The sequence below is a fragment of the Pundamilia nyererei genome, unplaced genomic scaffold, assembly GCF_000239375.1.
Source record: "Pundamilia nyererei isolate P.nyererei 1_Seehausen unplaced genomic scaffold, PunNye1.0 scaffold00027, whole genome shotgun sequence".
In the NCBI taxonomy this organism is placed as follows: domain Eukaryota; kingdom Metazoa; phylum Chordata; class Actinopteri; order Cichliformes; family Cichlidae; genus Pundamilia; species Pundamilia nyererei.
The window spans coordinates 1,515,917-1,532,548 of NW_005187428.1; the positions used below are offsets into that span (position 1 = coordinate 1,515,917).

At 39.8% G+C, this 16,632-nt stretch overlaps 1 protein-coding gene across 10 annotated transcripts in view; it reads left to right on the forward strand.

Moving 5' to 3' along the window:
• The window catches only part of LOC102195464 (pleckstrin homology domain-containing family A member 5-like), a 90,302-nt gene that overhangs the window by 48,969 nt on the left and 24,701 nt on the right, over window positions 1-16,632 (forward strand). For all 10 annotated transcript variants that reach the window (XM_005728059.1, XM_005728062.1, XM_005728065.1 and 7 more), the window contains 4 exons: window positions 4,482-4,565; window positions 13,422-13,542; window positions 13,688-13,792; window positions 15,608-15,680. In XM_005728059.1, the coding sequence (XP_005728116.1) occupies window positions 4,482-4,565; window positions 13,422-13,542; window positions 13,688-13,792; window positions 15,608-15,680 (383 nt within the window). The remainder of the gene's footprint in view (window positions 1-4,481; window positions 4,566-13,421; window positions 13,543-13,687; window positions 13,793-15,607; window positions 15,681-16,632) is intronic.

The window sequence follows — 16,632 nt, forward strand, 5'->3', positions numbered from 1 at the left end:
AACCGAAAGCACTGTATCGAACGGTTCAATATCGATACGAATATCGTTGCACCCCTAGTATATAGTTTGTATCCTTAAATGAAAGAGCCCTAGTCAGGTTCATTTTGAGCGTGGTACTTCAGCTATCTTTGAAACTTTAATTTATATCAGTATGTTCCAGAATATTAAGATCCACCAGGTCACTGGTGGAACACCTAGGGTTGGGGTTAGGGTTAATCAACATCCACCACTTGTTTTTTCAGAATTTTCACTCATAAGGGAAAAAACAGAAAAGCTTTAAACCACAAAAATCTAATATCAACATGAATGTATGGGGCTTCATTTGAAAGGCACCATCTCTTAGGTTTTTTGTTTGTTTGTTATTGGACGACAGCCTTAACACCCTACCGGGGTGTCCAACTCCAGGCCCCGAGGGCCAGTGTCCTGCAGGTTGTCTACAGCTGATTTAAATGGCTAAATTACCTCCTCAACATGTCTTGAAGTTCTCCAGAGGCCTGGTAATGAACTAAACATTTGATTCAGGTGTGTTGACCCAGGGTGAGATCTAAAACCTGCAGGACACCAGCCTTTGAGGCCTGGAGTTGGACACCCCTGCCCTTGACATTTCAGTGGTAACCTGGTGGATGTCAGGAGGGTGTGGTATGTGTTTAAGGGTCAGCACTTGTGCCGCTCTAACAGCTTTGTAGCTTGTCAACTCTCAAGAATACTTCAATAGTTTAATATTTCTTTTAATAGAGGTAATATATTTCTTTTTCAGATTCAGGTGGATTAATTACAGACATGTAAATACACTGCCCTAATTAAATTAAGTTCATCTGTCTTTTTGGATTAAGTGCATTTCCCATAAATAATTTTTGATAATTTTGTTTTTAATCCATGTTTCAGTGTTAAGTTTCTAATTTTATTATATTTACTCATGTACCTGTTTAACATTTCTTACTATAGACAGAATGAGATTGTGACGGGAGTCACTGGAGCTTGATTATTTTAGCAAAGACTGTGTAGGGGTCCTCTCTGTGTAGAGTTGCCTCACATCCTTGGTTTGGTCTCCAGACTACTGGGAACTGTCTGGTGTCTTTTGGCTGCTACAGCAGATGTTTGACTCCTTTTTGTTTGTCCATTTTTTTTTTTTGCCAGTTTCATTGCGCAACTAATGTATAATTGACTTCTTTGAGCTGTGTGTCGAGCAAGCCCCTACTTTACTGTACCATCTTTCAGAACCTCTGGGATTTTACCACTCAGACTGCCAAACCAAAACAATGAGCTGAAAGAAGCTGAAAAGTTGTAAATAGGGTGATGGTTTGGAAGTGGGATTGGCAGTCTGAGCAATCTTTTAACACTAAACAGTCTTTTTGTGTTTTCATTCAGTGCGTTTTTGTTTTATTGCATAATTATTGCACTCAAAGAAGTGTATCTTGACACATACAAAGTTCTTTATGATGCATTCACCCAAAAAGTGTAGGTTAATGCATACTAACAAGGTAAAATAATGCTCTAAGATCTTTACCTTACAATATGAATGGCTTTGACATTGTTATTCTTGTGAATTGTTCTTATATAAAATGTATTTAATTGCACTGAAACAGCAAGTTTTAGTGTCTTCCTGCAGCATTTAAAGAGTTTCCCGCTGCTATGTATGTGTGTTTGTGTTTATTGCAAACATCCTCAGATGTGGGAGGTAATGGATGTTGTCGTTGCCCTAGAGCCCCACTACAGATTAACCACATGTATGCATTTTGTGTAGCTTACTGTGCATTTGCTGTACAAGCCAGCACAAGCAGTACTTTTGGAGAAATTCTCAGCTGTACCTGCACCACAAGTAGAGCAACTTAGCAATAAGAAAACACTACGTAGTGATCAGGGCTTTAAAATGTTGCAATTGTATATTATTGTTATTAATAACCCTTTTCCTTGAATGGTGGCCTGCCAACATTTGAATGGCTTAACTTTGATGGGAATTTTACATAGTTTAAAGTGAATAAAGAAAGACTGCTTTAGTGAAAATGCATTACTGTTTTTGTTGTGTACTGTTGTTTGCCTAATGCAGCATAGCACATGCAGAAATCGCAGTTGTATGATGGGCCACTGTAAGGAAGTCACTTCGTCAGGAGCTCTGAAGAAGTTTTTGGCAAATTGACGGTGACCCTTCCTTAATGCTCTCATCTCCCAGATTAGAGTTGACAATGATACAGCTCTGATCCTTGATGAACGAAGGCCAACTGCAGGTGAATGTAGCTGAATTTGGTTTTTTAGCTGGGAGCAGAACCTCTGGCCTAATTCTACCACCATTTTACAATTGAGTGCTGTGCCTAGCTATGCCCATTGTCTGCTCTTTATGTGGTGAGTCTGGCTTGACCCATGCTGTCCTGGATGATTGCTCTCCAGAAATGTACTGGCCTAGACTGACAGTACGACCAGGACGGGATGTTTTCGGGTTATTGGAGTTTGGTAGAACAAGCGTGGAGAGTTTTCTCTCTGCCATTGATAGAGTTTTTTGGAGATGACAGGGCATCTGAACTGACAGCGGTCATAGTCAGTGTCCAAACTTAGAAATGTGAAAAAATGTGATTGATTGGAGCTGATTCTGTAGTAGAAATCATTATTGGGACTGTTGTGCAAAGGAATGTTCTTTTTTGTGTTCCACTATTTTGTGTATCTATACTTTTTCTCTCTCTGGTATTTGTAGCCAACCTATGCAGACCAGCATAGGCATGTGTGAGGGATGCCAAAGAAATATGGTGCCGCTGGCTTGCCCAAAGACCGCACAGAGTGCTCTGCTGCCAACAGAGCCTCCAGTAATTATAGACCAGGGCTGTGGATACTGTTGCTCTTCAGGCTAAAATGAAACTAAACCCCATATTTTATACTTGGTATTTGGTCGTTTCTTCAGTGTTTAAACGCTGTGTTATTTTTGGGCTGTAGCTTGAGTCTCTTGTGTTTATAGTACAGCCTGACTGAGTTAAAGTATAGAATAACTATCAAGAACATAAAGGCAGGAGTAGCTTTGATGCCTTTGTTGACATTGCAAGCCATATGTTTTGTTAAGTCTCCATTTTTGTTATTATGTTGATTAAGATATGTATAAAATACTCAGTTGCACCCCATCTCTGTATCAGTCACTAAATAACAATCAGTTTCTATTTCTAAATTGCAGGTTATGTGGTAGGAAGCTAAATTGTATGTTGATGTTAAATTTACAGTCTTGGCAGTATTCCACCGACACTGTTAAAGCAACAAATGATTAACATGAGTGACACTAAAGCCCATCAGCGAGCTTCCTCACCCCGAGGCCATTCACACTGACCGCTGGCTCCTTTACCAGTACGCTGCTGTTCTTCAAGGACTGTGAGGTCGCTGTCCTGGTGTTCTAATTATGTCAGGGTGGAACTGACTGCAGGCCGCTCTAATTGGCCAACAGGATAGTGGCATCATTTGTTCCTCTGTTATTAGATTTTGAGTGTATGTTAGCACAACAGCCTGCTGGAACCCTTTTTTAATGATCATTTTCATGATTTCTTCACATGGGCTTTCAAATGATTTTGGATGTACCAAATATCCTCTATTTTATAAAGTATAAGAGGAAAAACTGACATGTTTAAACTTAAATATATACATTTTTGGTTTGTTTTTGTTTAAGAGAACTACTGCCATACTTTTTATTTAAACGCCTCTTCTCTCCCAAGCCTCCAAGCTGCTGCCGCTTTGCTGTTAGCTTGCAAGCTTTCCATGCAATGTTAGCTCTCCTGCTAGCAACCAGTGGACTACTGCCATTTACAACTCAATTGATTGGGTTGGCTGTTGGTCAGCACATTGTCAGTGATTTTGTGTCAAGATGGGACTGATGTGTCATGATGGGGGGCTTGAGAGAAGGTCTATTATTAGTGTGCTGAGAATTACTAGCAGTAATAGGAATGGCTTTTTTTTTCTTTTTGAGGGAGGGGTGTAATAAGACTATAGTTTTAAAGATTGAACTCAACAATTAAAGACAGTAGATAATTTAAGGAGGTATAAGTTGACAAGAAATTACACATAAGGCTCTAAAGTTTGATATATGCTTAGTTTTATACAGAATTGTTATCGACTTTTACATTTTTCCTTTAATACAGTAGTTTTGTTTCCATGGCAATGTGTTATCAGTCCCAACACCTACAAATTTTCTGGCTTAAACTCTGTCATTTCAAGTGTGGTCAGTTTCTTAATTGGTGTGGCTTACTACTACTTCCGCACTGTGTGTGCAATTTTCATTACCATACACAATATCAATTGTTTGATTCTCTTATGTTTTGCTAGTAAAACTTTCAAATAAAAGCAAAAATTTTAATTTTTCTGAAATTCTTCTGTGTCTAAGCTGTTAAGCAGCATGTCTATTAGATATTTTTAAAAAGTAGGTATAAATGGAGAGATCTATTATTGACAGACTTATTTTTTGACCAAAACAATGCTCAGTATTTTTTCTTCTTCCCTGTCCTCCTCCTCGTTAGCCACAATGAACGGAAGGTGACCTGCAAGCATCCTGTGTCAGGCTTACCCTCGCAAGACAACTGCATCTTTGTCATCAACGAACAGTAAGTCTCTTGTTTTTTTTCTTTTCTTTCTCTCAGAATGCCACTGTGCAGCATTTTTAGCACTACAGTATGCTGTTGAAACTCCTCATGTGTAGGCAACATTGCATAAGTTGTTGCCGTGCCATCGTCTATTTGCAGTTCTGCCCTTTGAATTCAAAGCCTCTATTCAATGCATCCTCAGTTATGCGGTTTCATAAAGAAATTTCTCAGCAGTAAGAAGGAAAGTTCTGTCAAGAAAAAAAAACATTTGTAGGTAACTTTTCATATTTCAAAGACTTAAATTTTAGTGCTGGTGCTAAGGCCCCAGAGTAAAAACCATTATTATTTCAGGCATACATCAAATAGTGGAAAACATGATTAATCACATTTTGGCCCTTGTTTTGACCTGGAGAGAAGTTCATGTCCTTTTCATATACAGTACAGGGTCAACTGTGTGACGTCCATGTGATCATCTACACTGCTTTCAGTCATCAAATTTTTGCCCACATGACTGAATCAGATGTCAGTCATCTCAAGCTTTTACTTACAGGAGATCAACACTATGACTCTGTCCAGTATTTTCATTACCATCCTCTAACTTCATAACCTTCCTGATTGACTGTTTAAGTCCGCAGCATGTCGAAAGTGAGGACAAATATCTGTCTGCTCCACTGCCCTCCTTAACTAGTTCCCATTCTGATTTACTTCAGTCTGTAAGATTGCTAAATATACACAGCTTACATCACAGCCCACAGCGCTTTCATGGTTTACCCTAGCCATCATAGCTTAATCATAGCATGTTCCAGCTCTGCTCAGTTTCTAAGTTAGATTTTAAACCCCATTCATTGTAGATCTCCTCCACTAGATTGTTCCACTAAAATCAAGCCATCACAACTGGTGTCACTTATTTTAGCACCGAATACTGATTGAAACACGTTCTGCTCCAAGACGTATAATTTCACTCTCAAGTGGTTCGGCAGTAAAGAAGAAATCCCCCAGTCGTTCTTTATGAGTACCAGTTTCAGCTTTTTCCAATATGTGGGTTAGAAAGTTGTTTTTTTTTCCAGAGCATGCTGTAGTGACCTATTTGTCTCTCTAAAATCTTCTGAGCAGCACTTTTCTTCGGTATAGATTGAATAATCAGGAAAAAAAAGTTTGTGAAGAAGCTTGTTGTACCAGAACTGACACTGCACTCGCTTGACACATTCCTCTCTCCACTGTGTTGCTCACACATTTCTGCCGCTTTTCACGCTAAGAAGCACAACATGTCAGTGCTAGATAATATCTAATTTAGCAATTTGAGTTTTATCATTTACAGAATCTGCAAAAAAAAAGGAGAAAAAAGAACGCACATCGGGTCCAGTTAGCGAAGGCGACACAGAAAAGCGGTAAACCTACATGACTCACAATTCGAAGTTTATTACAGAGCATTTCATCCAACAGTTGGCTCTGTTTTAGTAAAAATAGTACAAGGCCAAAATCTGCACCGTGGATGAGTAATAAAAGGCAAAGACGGATTTAAGCTGCCACAGGGATAAAGAGGCCTTGCTGAAAATCTCCGCTTAATCTGCTCTGCACTTTAAATGCACTCAAAACACAAATCTTTGCCTCAGTTTGGCATTATAATCAGTCTAGTATAACATAAAGCCTGCCTCAGCCCACCTTAAGATGGAATAAAAAGTGAGTAATTCAGGTAAAGGAAGCCTAGATTAGATTTGAGTTAATGGATTGGAGAAGACAAGCGGCCATGTTTACTTTGAGTCCCTATTTGTGTCCCATTAGGGTAGATATAGCAATGATATGTGAAGCTTTATTATGAACACTTAAACTGCAGTAAGTTACAGGATCTTCTTTCCCTTAAACAACTCTCAAAAAAGAGCTCTGCTGCTGGAAAGAGGTACAAATAATAAACTGCAGATTTGTGTAACAAAACAAATGTCAGTTAGTTACATCATTTTCAATTATTTTTATAGCTTTGCCAGATAATGGGGTGCTTCTCTGGATCACTGGTTGAGCAACTGATCCATGTGCCAAAAGGCTACTGCAGAGGCCCGGGTTTAGCTCCACTCCAACCTGTCCCTACGTGTTACCTTTTAACTTTCTCTCTTTTTCACTTGTCCCTTGTAATTTCCCTCATAATCGCTTGATCCATTGACCGCTCATACTGAGGCTCATATTGAGGCTGCTGGCTTGGGGATGGCCCTGAGCGCTGGATAGCGTTAGCTGTTTTTTCTTTGTTAGTGTCTTTAAAATGTTCACGTTGAGCCGGGTTAGGGTGATTTAAATGTCTCATTAGGTTTGTCGTTAGAATTGTTTTTCTGCCGGTCACCCTGTGGTTTACTTTGCTGAACTCTGGGTCTTCAGTCACAGTGAAGAGCTCCCACGATAACGACATGTTAGCATGTGGCTGTGAGTGTGTACAGGATCTGCACATGAATAAAACAGATCAGCTGGCAATCAGACATGAGAGGCTGACCGGCTGGTCACCAGTTCAGGCTGTGCACACTGAAAATCAACCATTTCCAGTCTCTGGCTAGTCAATTGCTACACTTTCAACAGGAAATTCTAATAATACTGTAATTATACCGCTTTGTTCTGGAAAGCTGTCACTTATCAAGAGACTGATTTCACATTCTGAAAAGTATTAACAAAACAAAGCTGCTCTTTATGTTAACATAGCCAAGAACAGTAACCAGGAACAGTTTCCCTTTCTTTATTTCTCTATTTCTTTAGTTATTGTGAGTTTCACTTCAAGGTTCAGTTTGTAGTCTTCAGTTACATAAATGTGTGACAGGAACACATGACACTGTCACTGCTACATTGCTACGCAGGGTATAATTAAAGCTATTAGTTGCACATTAGTGTTCTCAAACTGCTATAATATTCATTAAGAGGCTGTATCACTCATGTGTCATACATACAGCTGTGGTGCGATGTGCGAAGTTACCACTAAAGTGCTGTATGTGCCATGTGACTGTACCCATATCTGTCATTGTCAGCTTCACCATTCTGTTATACTGTGTAAATGTTTTCCTGTTTTTAGTGTTCTGCATGATCATGTGCAGGCTAACAGGAGGTATTTGTTTACAGCAACTCACATGTAAAAACGTTGACCAAAACGCAGTCTCACCACGTGTTCAGCGTGTCAGCTGTTTCACAGTGCAGTTTACTGCGTACCGTACTAGCTGTTCATTTAAAATGTATGTGTCCATTGGAGTGTTAGGGACAATGTTAAAAAAACAGGGCTGTTTTACTGTAGTGTTGGGTTGATTTTTCTTATTACAGGTTGTCCTTTAGCTAAATTTGCTACTTTAATAATTTTAATTTTCAGCTTACTTGTCACTAGGGCTGCCACGATTAGTCGACTAGTCACGATTATGTCGACTATCAAAATCGTCGACAACTAATTTAATAGTCGACGCGTCGTTTGAAGCTTTGTAAGATCCCAAAAGACGCAGGAATAAGTAGTAGGATTTAAGAGTGTAATAACGGACTGAAACAGGAGATGGCAGCACTGCATGTACAAGGATGCCAGCTGCCGTTAAACCCCGAAGAAGAAGCAGTGTCCCAGAATTCATAGCGTGGCCCTGCTCGGTTTCCAACAATGGCAGCAGCTAGTTAGTTTTAATATTACTCTTATTCTTTCTGGGTCACAAAATAAACGTTTAACATATTTTCAGGCGAGAATGTAGCTGTGTAAACCTCAAATATCTGCTCAGTTTATCAAGACACCACATATTTTCAAAAGCGCTCCGACGTTTTCGGAGACGTCTGTTACCCACCAGCTCGATAGTGAGCCGGGGTTCAAGGCTCACTAGAGCCGGCGAGAACACCGGACTCCCGGCAAATCATTTTCAAACCCACCGCCGTCTTTCACTACTCAGGTTAAACGTGATGTATAAGTCACTTAGATAACTTAAAAATGTTATTGTTTGGCTTTTTTTTTTTAAGTATTTTATTTGTTCCTGAGTAAATCGGTTTGGCTGAGATTAAAGTTGTAGTTTTTACACAGCTGAATAAACGTCAAGCAAACAACTGATTATCAGAAGTGTGAGATGCTCGAGAATTTACTCCGGTGTCCTGTTATATTTTAGATAGCAAGGAGCAGACAGCTGAGTTTATTAAACTTCACCGAAACAATCTGCAAATGTCATTACAATTTAATAAACTATCATCTTGTCTTTATTTTTAGTTAGCATCTTAAACACTTAAAGCTGTAAGCTAATGATAGTCATATAAGAGCAGGTGCATGCTGGTTCAATAAGCTGCACGTTTTACGTCCAATGGATGCATGATCTGATTAGTCGACTAATCAAAATAATCGTTTGTGGCAGCCCTACTTGTCACTATCTTGATACATAATGACATGATGCAAAATAAGATGAGATAAACTTTTCCTGACCGAGTAGTATTTGAGCAAGTGTTACCTGATTACAGTAGTCCTCAAAACCCAATCTCAACAAATTTGTTTTCCCTCTGTTTTGTGGTGTAAAATGTGGAAATGTGTCTCTCAAGCGCAGCTGGATGACTGCACCGTTTCTTTTAATGTAAAACAACTTAAATGTGTTTGTCTGTTAATATTTGTCGTTGTTGCGCACTAACAATAGACTCTGCAATATACTTGTACTACAAAATCCCATGATGTGTATCTAACTGTCTGAAACATTTCTTTTGTTCAACTAAACTTTATGAACAGACCCCAAGGAGATCATTACTAACATTTCCTGAGCTAAAGTCAAGCTGCACATCCTTTATAAAAGCCGAGCTGTCAGACAAATCATCTTTTTGTACCACTGACTCTTCTTTCTTGAAAGCATACTGTTTTTTTTTGTTTGTTTTTTTTTAAGTCTGTGGACCAATATAATTGGCCAATATTAGCCTTTTGCCAATCCATCTGTATTAGCATTTATTACAGCCGATTAACGAAAATGAAAACGTTAATGAAGAAATGGGAGAAAAACCCTTCAGCCATGTTATGAGTGGCACTTTGCAGCTTCCCTGCTGACAACACACCTGTTTTGAACACCACAGACTCTACTCTAGCTGCATAACTAAAAAATAGATAAAAAAGATGGATTAAAAAAAAAATACATATTTTAATGTTAAGCATATTAAAATGGATTTGAAAAGGGCAAATTACAAAAGGTCGCTGTACTGCCCTATAAACCTCTAAAGTTCTTAAAAAGAACAAAGAATAAGAGTATGCAACATACTGTTCCCAGAGCAGTAAGTAAATAATGCCCAGAGAGTGAGCGCTCTTGTTGTTACCGGTTAAGGCTTCACGGTTTCATATGTTATTAGTTCTGTAAGTAGGGTAATAATAATGTGGGTAATGTGGACCCACAGCAAAAAGGGGTTTAGTTGATCTCTGTTTAGAACCTTTAGTATCTGTAAATCTTTGGTGCACGATCCAGCTCTGTTCTGCTCTACACCAGTGGACCTAGTTACACTGTTACAGATCTGATTATGCTTCCCTTGTGTTCCAACCTTTTGTTCATTAAAAAGATAAAGGCGCAGTTCAGCAGCACACAAAGGTGTTTTAGAGCCGCCTCGCCTCTTTAGAAATGCTGTGTGGTCATTTTAAAATGTGGCCTCAGCCTCTTGGTTCAGTGTTTTGTTTTTTTCCCCCCAGTGTGCTTAGAGTGCTAGGCTTCAGTGACAGTCTAATCCCTGCTCTTTCTGCACACACAGACCCCCACATTTACACAGACACAGAAAATCCATGCAAGGGGCAGCCTGTATCTGTCACTTTTAACACATACAAGTTTGTTGAATTGATGCAGCAACATCTATTTTGTTTGTCTACAATAATGGCTCTATTAGACAAAAGGTTGATTGCACAGTTCGCCTAATTTCAACTTTTACTCTGTGCGGAATATTTAGAGTTCAACCTTAAGATCTGATGTTCAGTTCTCGGTCTCATTTGAGAGTGTTTAGTGTTGAAAACTATAATGACACTGGCGAAAACTAAAATGGAAAAACTGTTGCCGCGACATTGATCTTAAGACAGACTGGCACGCTGTACAGACCTTCCTTCCCGTAGGTAACAGAGCAGCTCGACATTGCTGAAAACAGAACGTCACATGGCCTTTTCAGCTTGACTTTTGGGTTCATTGACTTTGTTGTTGACATTGAGCTCTGGTGAACACAGCGGCGAGTGTTGCCCGTGGTATTTCACATTACAGTCATTTCCACTGTGGGCAGTGCTGTCAGGAGGCAAGCCCCATCCTAAACCAGACAACAGGAATTGAAAACAAACAGGCATTCAAAACAGCATGATAAGAGTATGAATAGTGGCATATAAGCCATGTGGGTATTATTGTATCATTTTACACGAAATAAACGAAAGTTAAACAAAATATAGGAATGTGTTGGTTTTCATTGTGTGTGCAAATGTATGTGTTTGTGATGTTTTGACTCTAAATAACTGTGAAATAATTACTGGTGAGGCCCTGGGAACACTGCTCAATTCATTGGCCGAGTATTGATATCAGCTGATATTAGCTGAACATCCTGTGTGTAACACTTTGAAGGCTGATGCCGGTGTATTTGCAAATAAGATGGCATTTACTGATGGCGGTGGATGATATATATCTGCTGTGTCACATCAATTTTGCACAGGCTAAATGTTCAAAGTGTGGTAAAGAGCTGAAAGGGATGGATGCAGCTCAGGTGGTTGAATAGATTGTCCAGCAGATCGGAAGGTCAGTGGGTTGCTCCTCGGCTCCTCCAGTCTATGTGTCAAACTAGCCTTGGGGAAGATGCTGAAACCCAAGTTGTCCCTGATGCGTCTATCGGCGTGTGTCTCTTTGTGAATGTTCGATAAGTGCTTTTTCGTGCAGATAAATCACCGTATGGATGAAGCTTGTAGTAGAAAGTGCTTTCACTGCAAAGGATTGAGTAGAAAGGGGCTATATAAGTGTCACACCATATGAGCTTTATGGCTTATACAGTAACTCTTTGTGATAGAGTATGAAATGGATTTCTACTCCCGAACCTTATTGTTGAGTTCTTTCTTTTAAATACTGGTTTCAGTGAAACGTTTCATAGTGATGCATCCTTAATTTTTAGGATGTTGATCAGAGAAGAACACTATTGATTATAGATTTATTTATTTTTTCATGTTGGTAAATTGCAAATGACTGGTGTTGGTTTGGTATTCTGCAAATCTTCCGTACATGTTTCTAGTGTGATTAGGAATATCTTTTTTTGTGTGTGTGCATGTGTTCAGTCACTTGTAAAAAGATCTGTAATGATTACGTGTTCCTTATTTTTCACATTAGATTCGATTTTTATGTTGTATTCTGTTTGCTTTTCCAATAAGCACTGAAATGTCCAAATAGAATATGTATTGTAGTGTGGGTGTTTTAGGTTGTCAGGGCTGTAATGCAAAGTAATTTCTCAATTTTGTTTTTAATGTGCCTATAGTCGAAGGCCAGCTCTTACATTAAAGCTATCAAATTGACACATTTGTATCTTCTCGGTTTGATTGCATGCGGAATGATTATCACTTCCAAGCTAATTATCTGTAGCCGAGAGCCTAGACGTGTCGTGATGCCAAATAGAGCATCAAATAAAGCACCATCTCTTACAGTGCAGTCATTTCACACGTTCCATCCTTCCCGACCTTTATTAGATGACAATTTGACTCACCATTGATTATGCTTTAATAAGGATTTCATGAGTCAGTGGAAGTGCTCAAAACGTTTAGACCTCATTTTCAGAAGCAAATTTATTGGACTGAGAAGAAGGCAAATCTCAGTAGTTACTCACCCATCTGTAAAAGCGCCTTTTCTTTAGATAAATGAGTTAGTCACTCGTCACTCGTGTATGTGTATCCATATATCTAGTCACATACTTTCATATCTGAAATTATCAGAAAACATTAATAACATACTGCTGCTTTTTCTAACTAAGCTTTCCCGTCTAACTAACTACTGTACGTAGCTTTCCTTCTAAATGCCGGTAAGACCGGGTCGGTCTGTAATAGTCATTGTTTCGAGGAGTTTCCAGGTGACATCAGATCTGTCCCTTTGGTGCACGGGAATGAACATCCTGTGTGTGTCACGTACGGTCGTCCATCGTGATCCCCTTTTTGTGTTTGTGCACCTTGGGTATGACCGCATGGTTTGAACTGTTTCTAATTGAATGCTTATGTTTTCTTGTTGCATTTCTAACAGACGGTTGCACTGAAAGATGGAACTTGGTGATAAAACATGATCTGGACCGTACAAATGTTATATTGTTGATCACATGGCTCGGTTAGATCGGGGAGTGTTTTTAATGCAGAGTCAGCAGTTTCAGCCCTTACGTGCAGCAGAATCACTGGATCTGTGGAGATATCACTGCTGCAGTATTTTTGATCCCCTTTGGTTTTCATGCCTTGTTCCCACTGGACCACAGCATTGTTCCTATCTTAGTGAATGCAGGACATCTCCGTGGGTCGTGTACTGCTTATTCACGTGGTGTTCTTTCATATGCCACAATTACTGATCCTGTTATGCTTTCCCTTTAAAAATAAGACAGATTTTGTCTTTTAAGAAACATCCTGACCCTGTTCACTGCTGCAGCTGCTGCTTCTGGATATGTCAGGCGCACTTTGCAGGACATTCACTTTAAGCTCTTAGAGAACTTAAAATGTATCAGCAGTGACAGGGTGGGAGTAATTGGTTTGATTCATAAGCCCATGTTGAGATCTCATTATAACAGAGCTTGAACTTCAGAGGACAGACAGGGAAACATATGATAAGGGCTGCCTGCTCATTTTCCTGCTCCTCTGAAGGTCACTGGAGATAAATATGTTGGATATAACACAGTGTCTTATTTCTGATTAATGACTTGCTTGTCTGCTCTTGGCATGTTGTGTGTTTTGTTTAGATCTGCTTCCAAAGTGCCGGCGAATGAGAAGAAGGAACGACCAGTAAGCACCATGAGTGAGGCCTCTAACTACACGGGCGGCTCGGAGCAAGCTGCAAACCCCAGTAGCCCCGGAGGAAGGGTGAGTGACAGGGGGGCTTATGATTCATGCCTGTTATGTTAGAAAATAATGGGAAAAACAAGTGGATCACATTTTAATGGCTTAAAACATCTAGATGTTTCTTTTCCGTGTGTGTGTGTTGAGCTTAATTTGATTTAACTTGTAGCCCTCAAGACCTTCTAAAAAAATTCACAACTTCGGGAAACGATCCAACTCCATCAGGAGGAATCCCGGTGCCCCGGTTATCAAGAGAAACTGGCTGTATAAACAGGTGAGTAGGAGTGCACGGCTCCAGGTAATCTTTACTCCAGAAAATGCAATCAGAAATTTAAAGGACAGATCATACAATTTGTTTTCTTCGACGCATGTGTGTATCAATATTTTTAAACCACTGTGGTTATAACTGAAATGTATCAACGTGCGGATGGATTTTTGCAGAAACCTTTTTGGTTGTACCCTGACCTTTTGTCTTACACCACCCTGTTAACAATTTGTGTGAAAGTGCAAAATATCAATAAAGTTGATAAACATGGAAAAAATACGTTAAACAGCATGTTAGCATTATTAGTCCGAGCATGCTCACGTCAGGAGCTCCCCTGATTTCTGCTGGATAGTATTATCTTTGGAGTCAGAGGCAAGGAAAAGCTTGGCTATACAAAGGTGATAATATAAAACAGTGTTGGGTCTGTTTCCATTTTTAACTGCAAGTGGTTATGCAGCAGCAGCAGCAGTCTTAAGATGAGCACAATCTGAGCATTTCTTTGTGCATCTCTGTTTTTGCTCATCCAGCAGGGCCACTGTATGAATGCAAACCTCCCTGGTTACTTACAGAAGAGTAAAAAGGGGCCAGACCGGACACCCTTGTGCATCCTAACTGGGAGTTTCCTTTAGCGGTGATTGCAGGCACCCTGTGCAGTTTTGTGAGCACACGATGGGCTCCTTTGGTGCAGCTGCCAGCTGCTTTTTTCTTTGGAAACATCAATCAGGGTGACGTAGATCAAGCAAAAGACTCACAAATCTGCTAGCCTGAATAAAAGCTGGATTTGCACTTTTATTTCCCTGCCTCATTGAAAACTGGAAGCCATTGAAGTCCTTGGCTGAGGGGAAGCTGCAGTCCTTCGGTTGGTCCGCTGCTAGAACAAAGTGCCGCAGTGATTGATGTGATAGCGAAAGCCTCCAGAGAACAAGATTCGACAGAACTTTTTGATAAAGTTTATTTATTCTTCTGCTACTGACATTCAAGAAAGGGGGGGTTAAGACCTGGATTTAATTGAGGAAAGGTGGTGGACACAAGATCTTTAAAACTTGTTACATTTCACATCTACCTCTTTTATGAACATACGGCGCAGCATCTGGTATTTTGAATCTCTCTTGATACTAATGTTTTAACCATTCTGGTTTGTGGAAGTGAATTTCCATTTCAAGTAAACTGCAGCCCACATGCCGTTTGACCATAATGACAGAGTTGTTAAGATCCCCCCCTCCTGCTTTTGTCTCCTGGTGGAGGCTACGATTAAGGACTTTGCTCAAGTTTTCCATTAAAGTAAACCAGGGAGTTAATACCCTTTACTTCACCCTTCATCTTTTTCAGGCAGCAGCGTTAAAGGCTTTGAGCTGATACTGAAGAACAACTTAAGCAGAGGAAGTTTGTGTGTGTGTGTTGCATTGTCTTTGTTTCATGCCACAAATTAAGTTTCCCCATCTCAGGCCAAAAATAGCTCAATTTGAGAGTCCGAAATTTTGCAGTGCTGATCGGATGACTTCCATAACCCGTCTTCATTTAAGCAAGGGGTTATTTCATAATTTCCAAAGTTCAGAGAGTCATTTTGGATCACAAATGCAAAATGGTGACCTGTCTCAGCTGGAAACCTAGAAAGTCGTACACAATTATGTAATACAACAAAGAAGTGATTGGCTGTTAATCCTTAGAGATGATGTAGCAAACAATTGATCACATGGAAAGGATTGTATCACAGGACTACAGCATGTGCTGAATAGGATAAAAAAAGACAAAGATATTAGAAAAAAATCAAAGCCCCAAACATTTGTGGAGTTAATGTCCTCTATTGCTCTGGTGTCTTTTCAGGACAGTACAGGGATGAAGCTATGGAAGAAGAGGTGGTTTGTCCTTTCTGACCTCTGCCTCTTCTACTACAGAGGTGAGTTCAGTCCTGTCATCTAGCGGCACCGGTTGTCGATTAATAGTTCAAGTGCTTTTGTGATCTTCAACAACAAGCGATGCCTTTTCTCATCATTGTTATGTCTGAGTCCCTGTGATAAAGAACATGTCAGGACCAACTGAGGAGACTTATCAGGTGAAAAAGCTTGCAACATCACCTTTTTTCCCATCAAGCAAAGCCAGGTCCTTACGCAAGACCTGGATGCAGAGTTAAACATTAAAGCATACTAATAGGATTCCACACTTAATGTTAAGTCATGATGAAACAAGATGAAACAAGTTTATTGAATGATTCCTTTTTATGCAAGTCATGTCATCATTCATGCTTTTACATGATAGGAGTCTGAAAGTAGTGTTAGTAGTAGTTACACTCACTTACTGTAGTTTGCATTTTTGTAAAATGTGTGGACATTTCGATGCGATTTATCGATTTTATATAATCTATTATTGATTAAAATGTGATTTTAATGGCTGTTCTCTCATGTTGGACCAATCTTCACATCTAATTTTGACACATCTCTGTTTGGAGAATGTTTAAAGTGTAGACCAAGTGTAAACTAGGTGTGCTGTTTGAAACTGTGAGAAAATACAAGCCTTACCTTTGTACAAGGCTGCACTTCCCAGTGCCGCCGCTTTATGCAGATGTAGTCGTCATTTCTGCTGATCAGGATGACATCCAGTCTGTGTTATTTCTGGTGTCTGCCATTCCCGTCGCCTTCTTTCCACCCACTGACTGACAAAAGCCGCGGACAGCGGCGGACCCAAAGGCTTTATCCAGATGGATATGTTGAGAAACTGTATCCATCAGCAGAGAGTGGGCAGAGAGGTCGTGAACTCTGCTGCTTCATCTGAATACATCCGTTATCTGCTGTTGTAGTTATCACTCTATTTCTGCGCATCAGGATATCCCATGATGAGACTGCTCTGCTGAA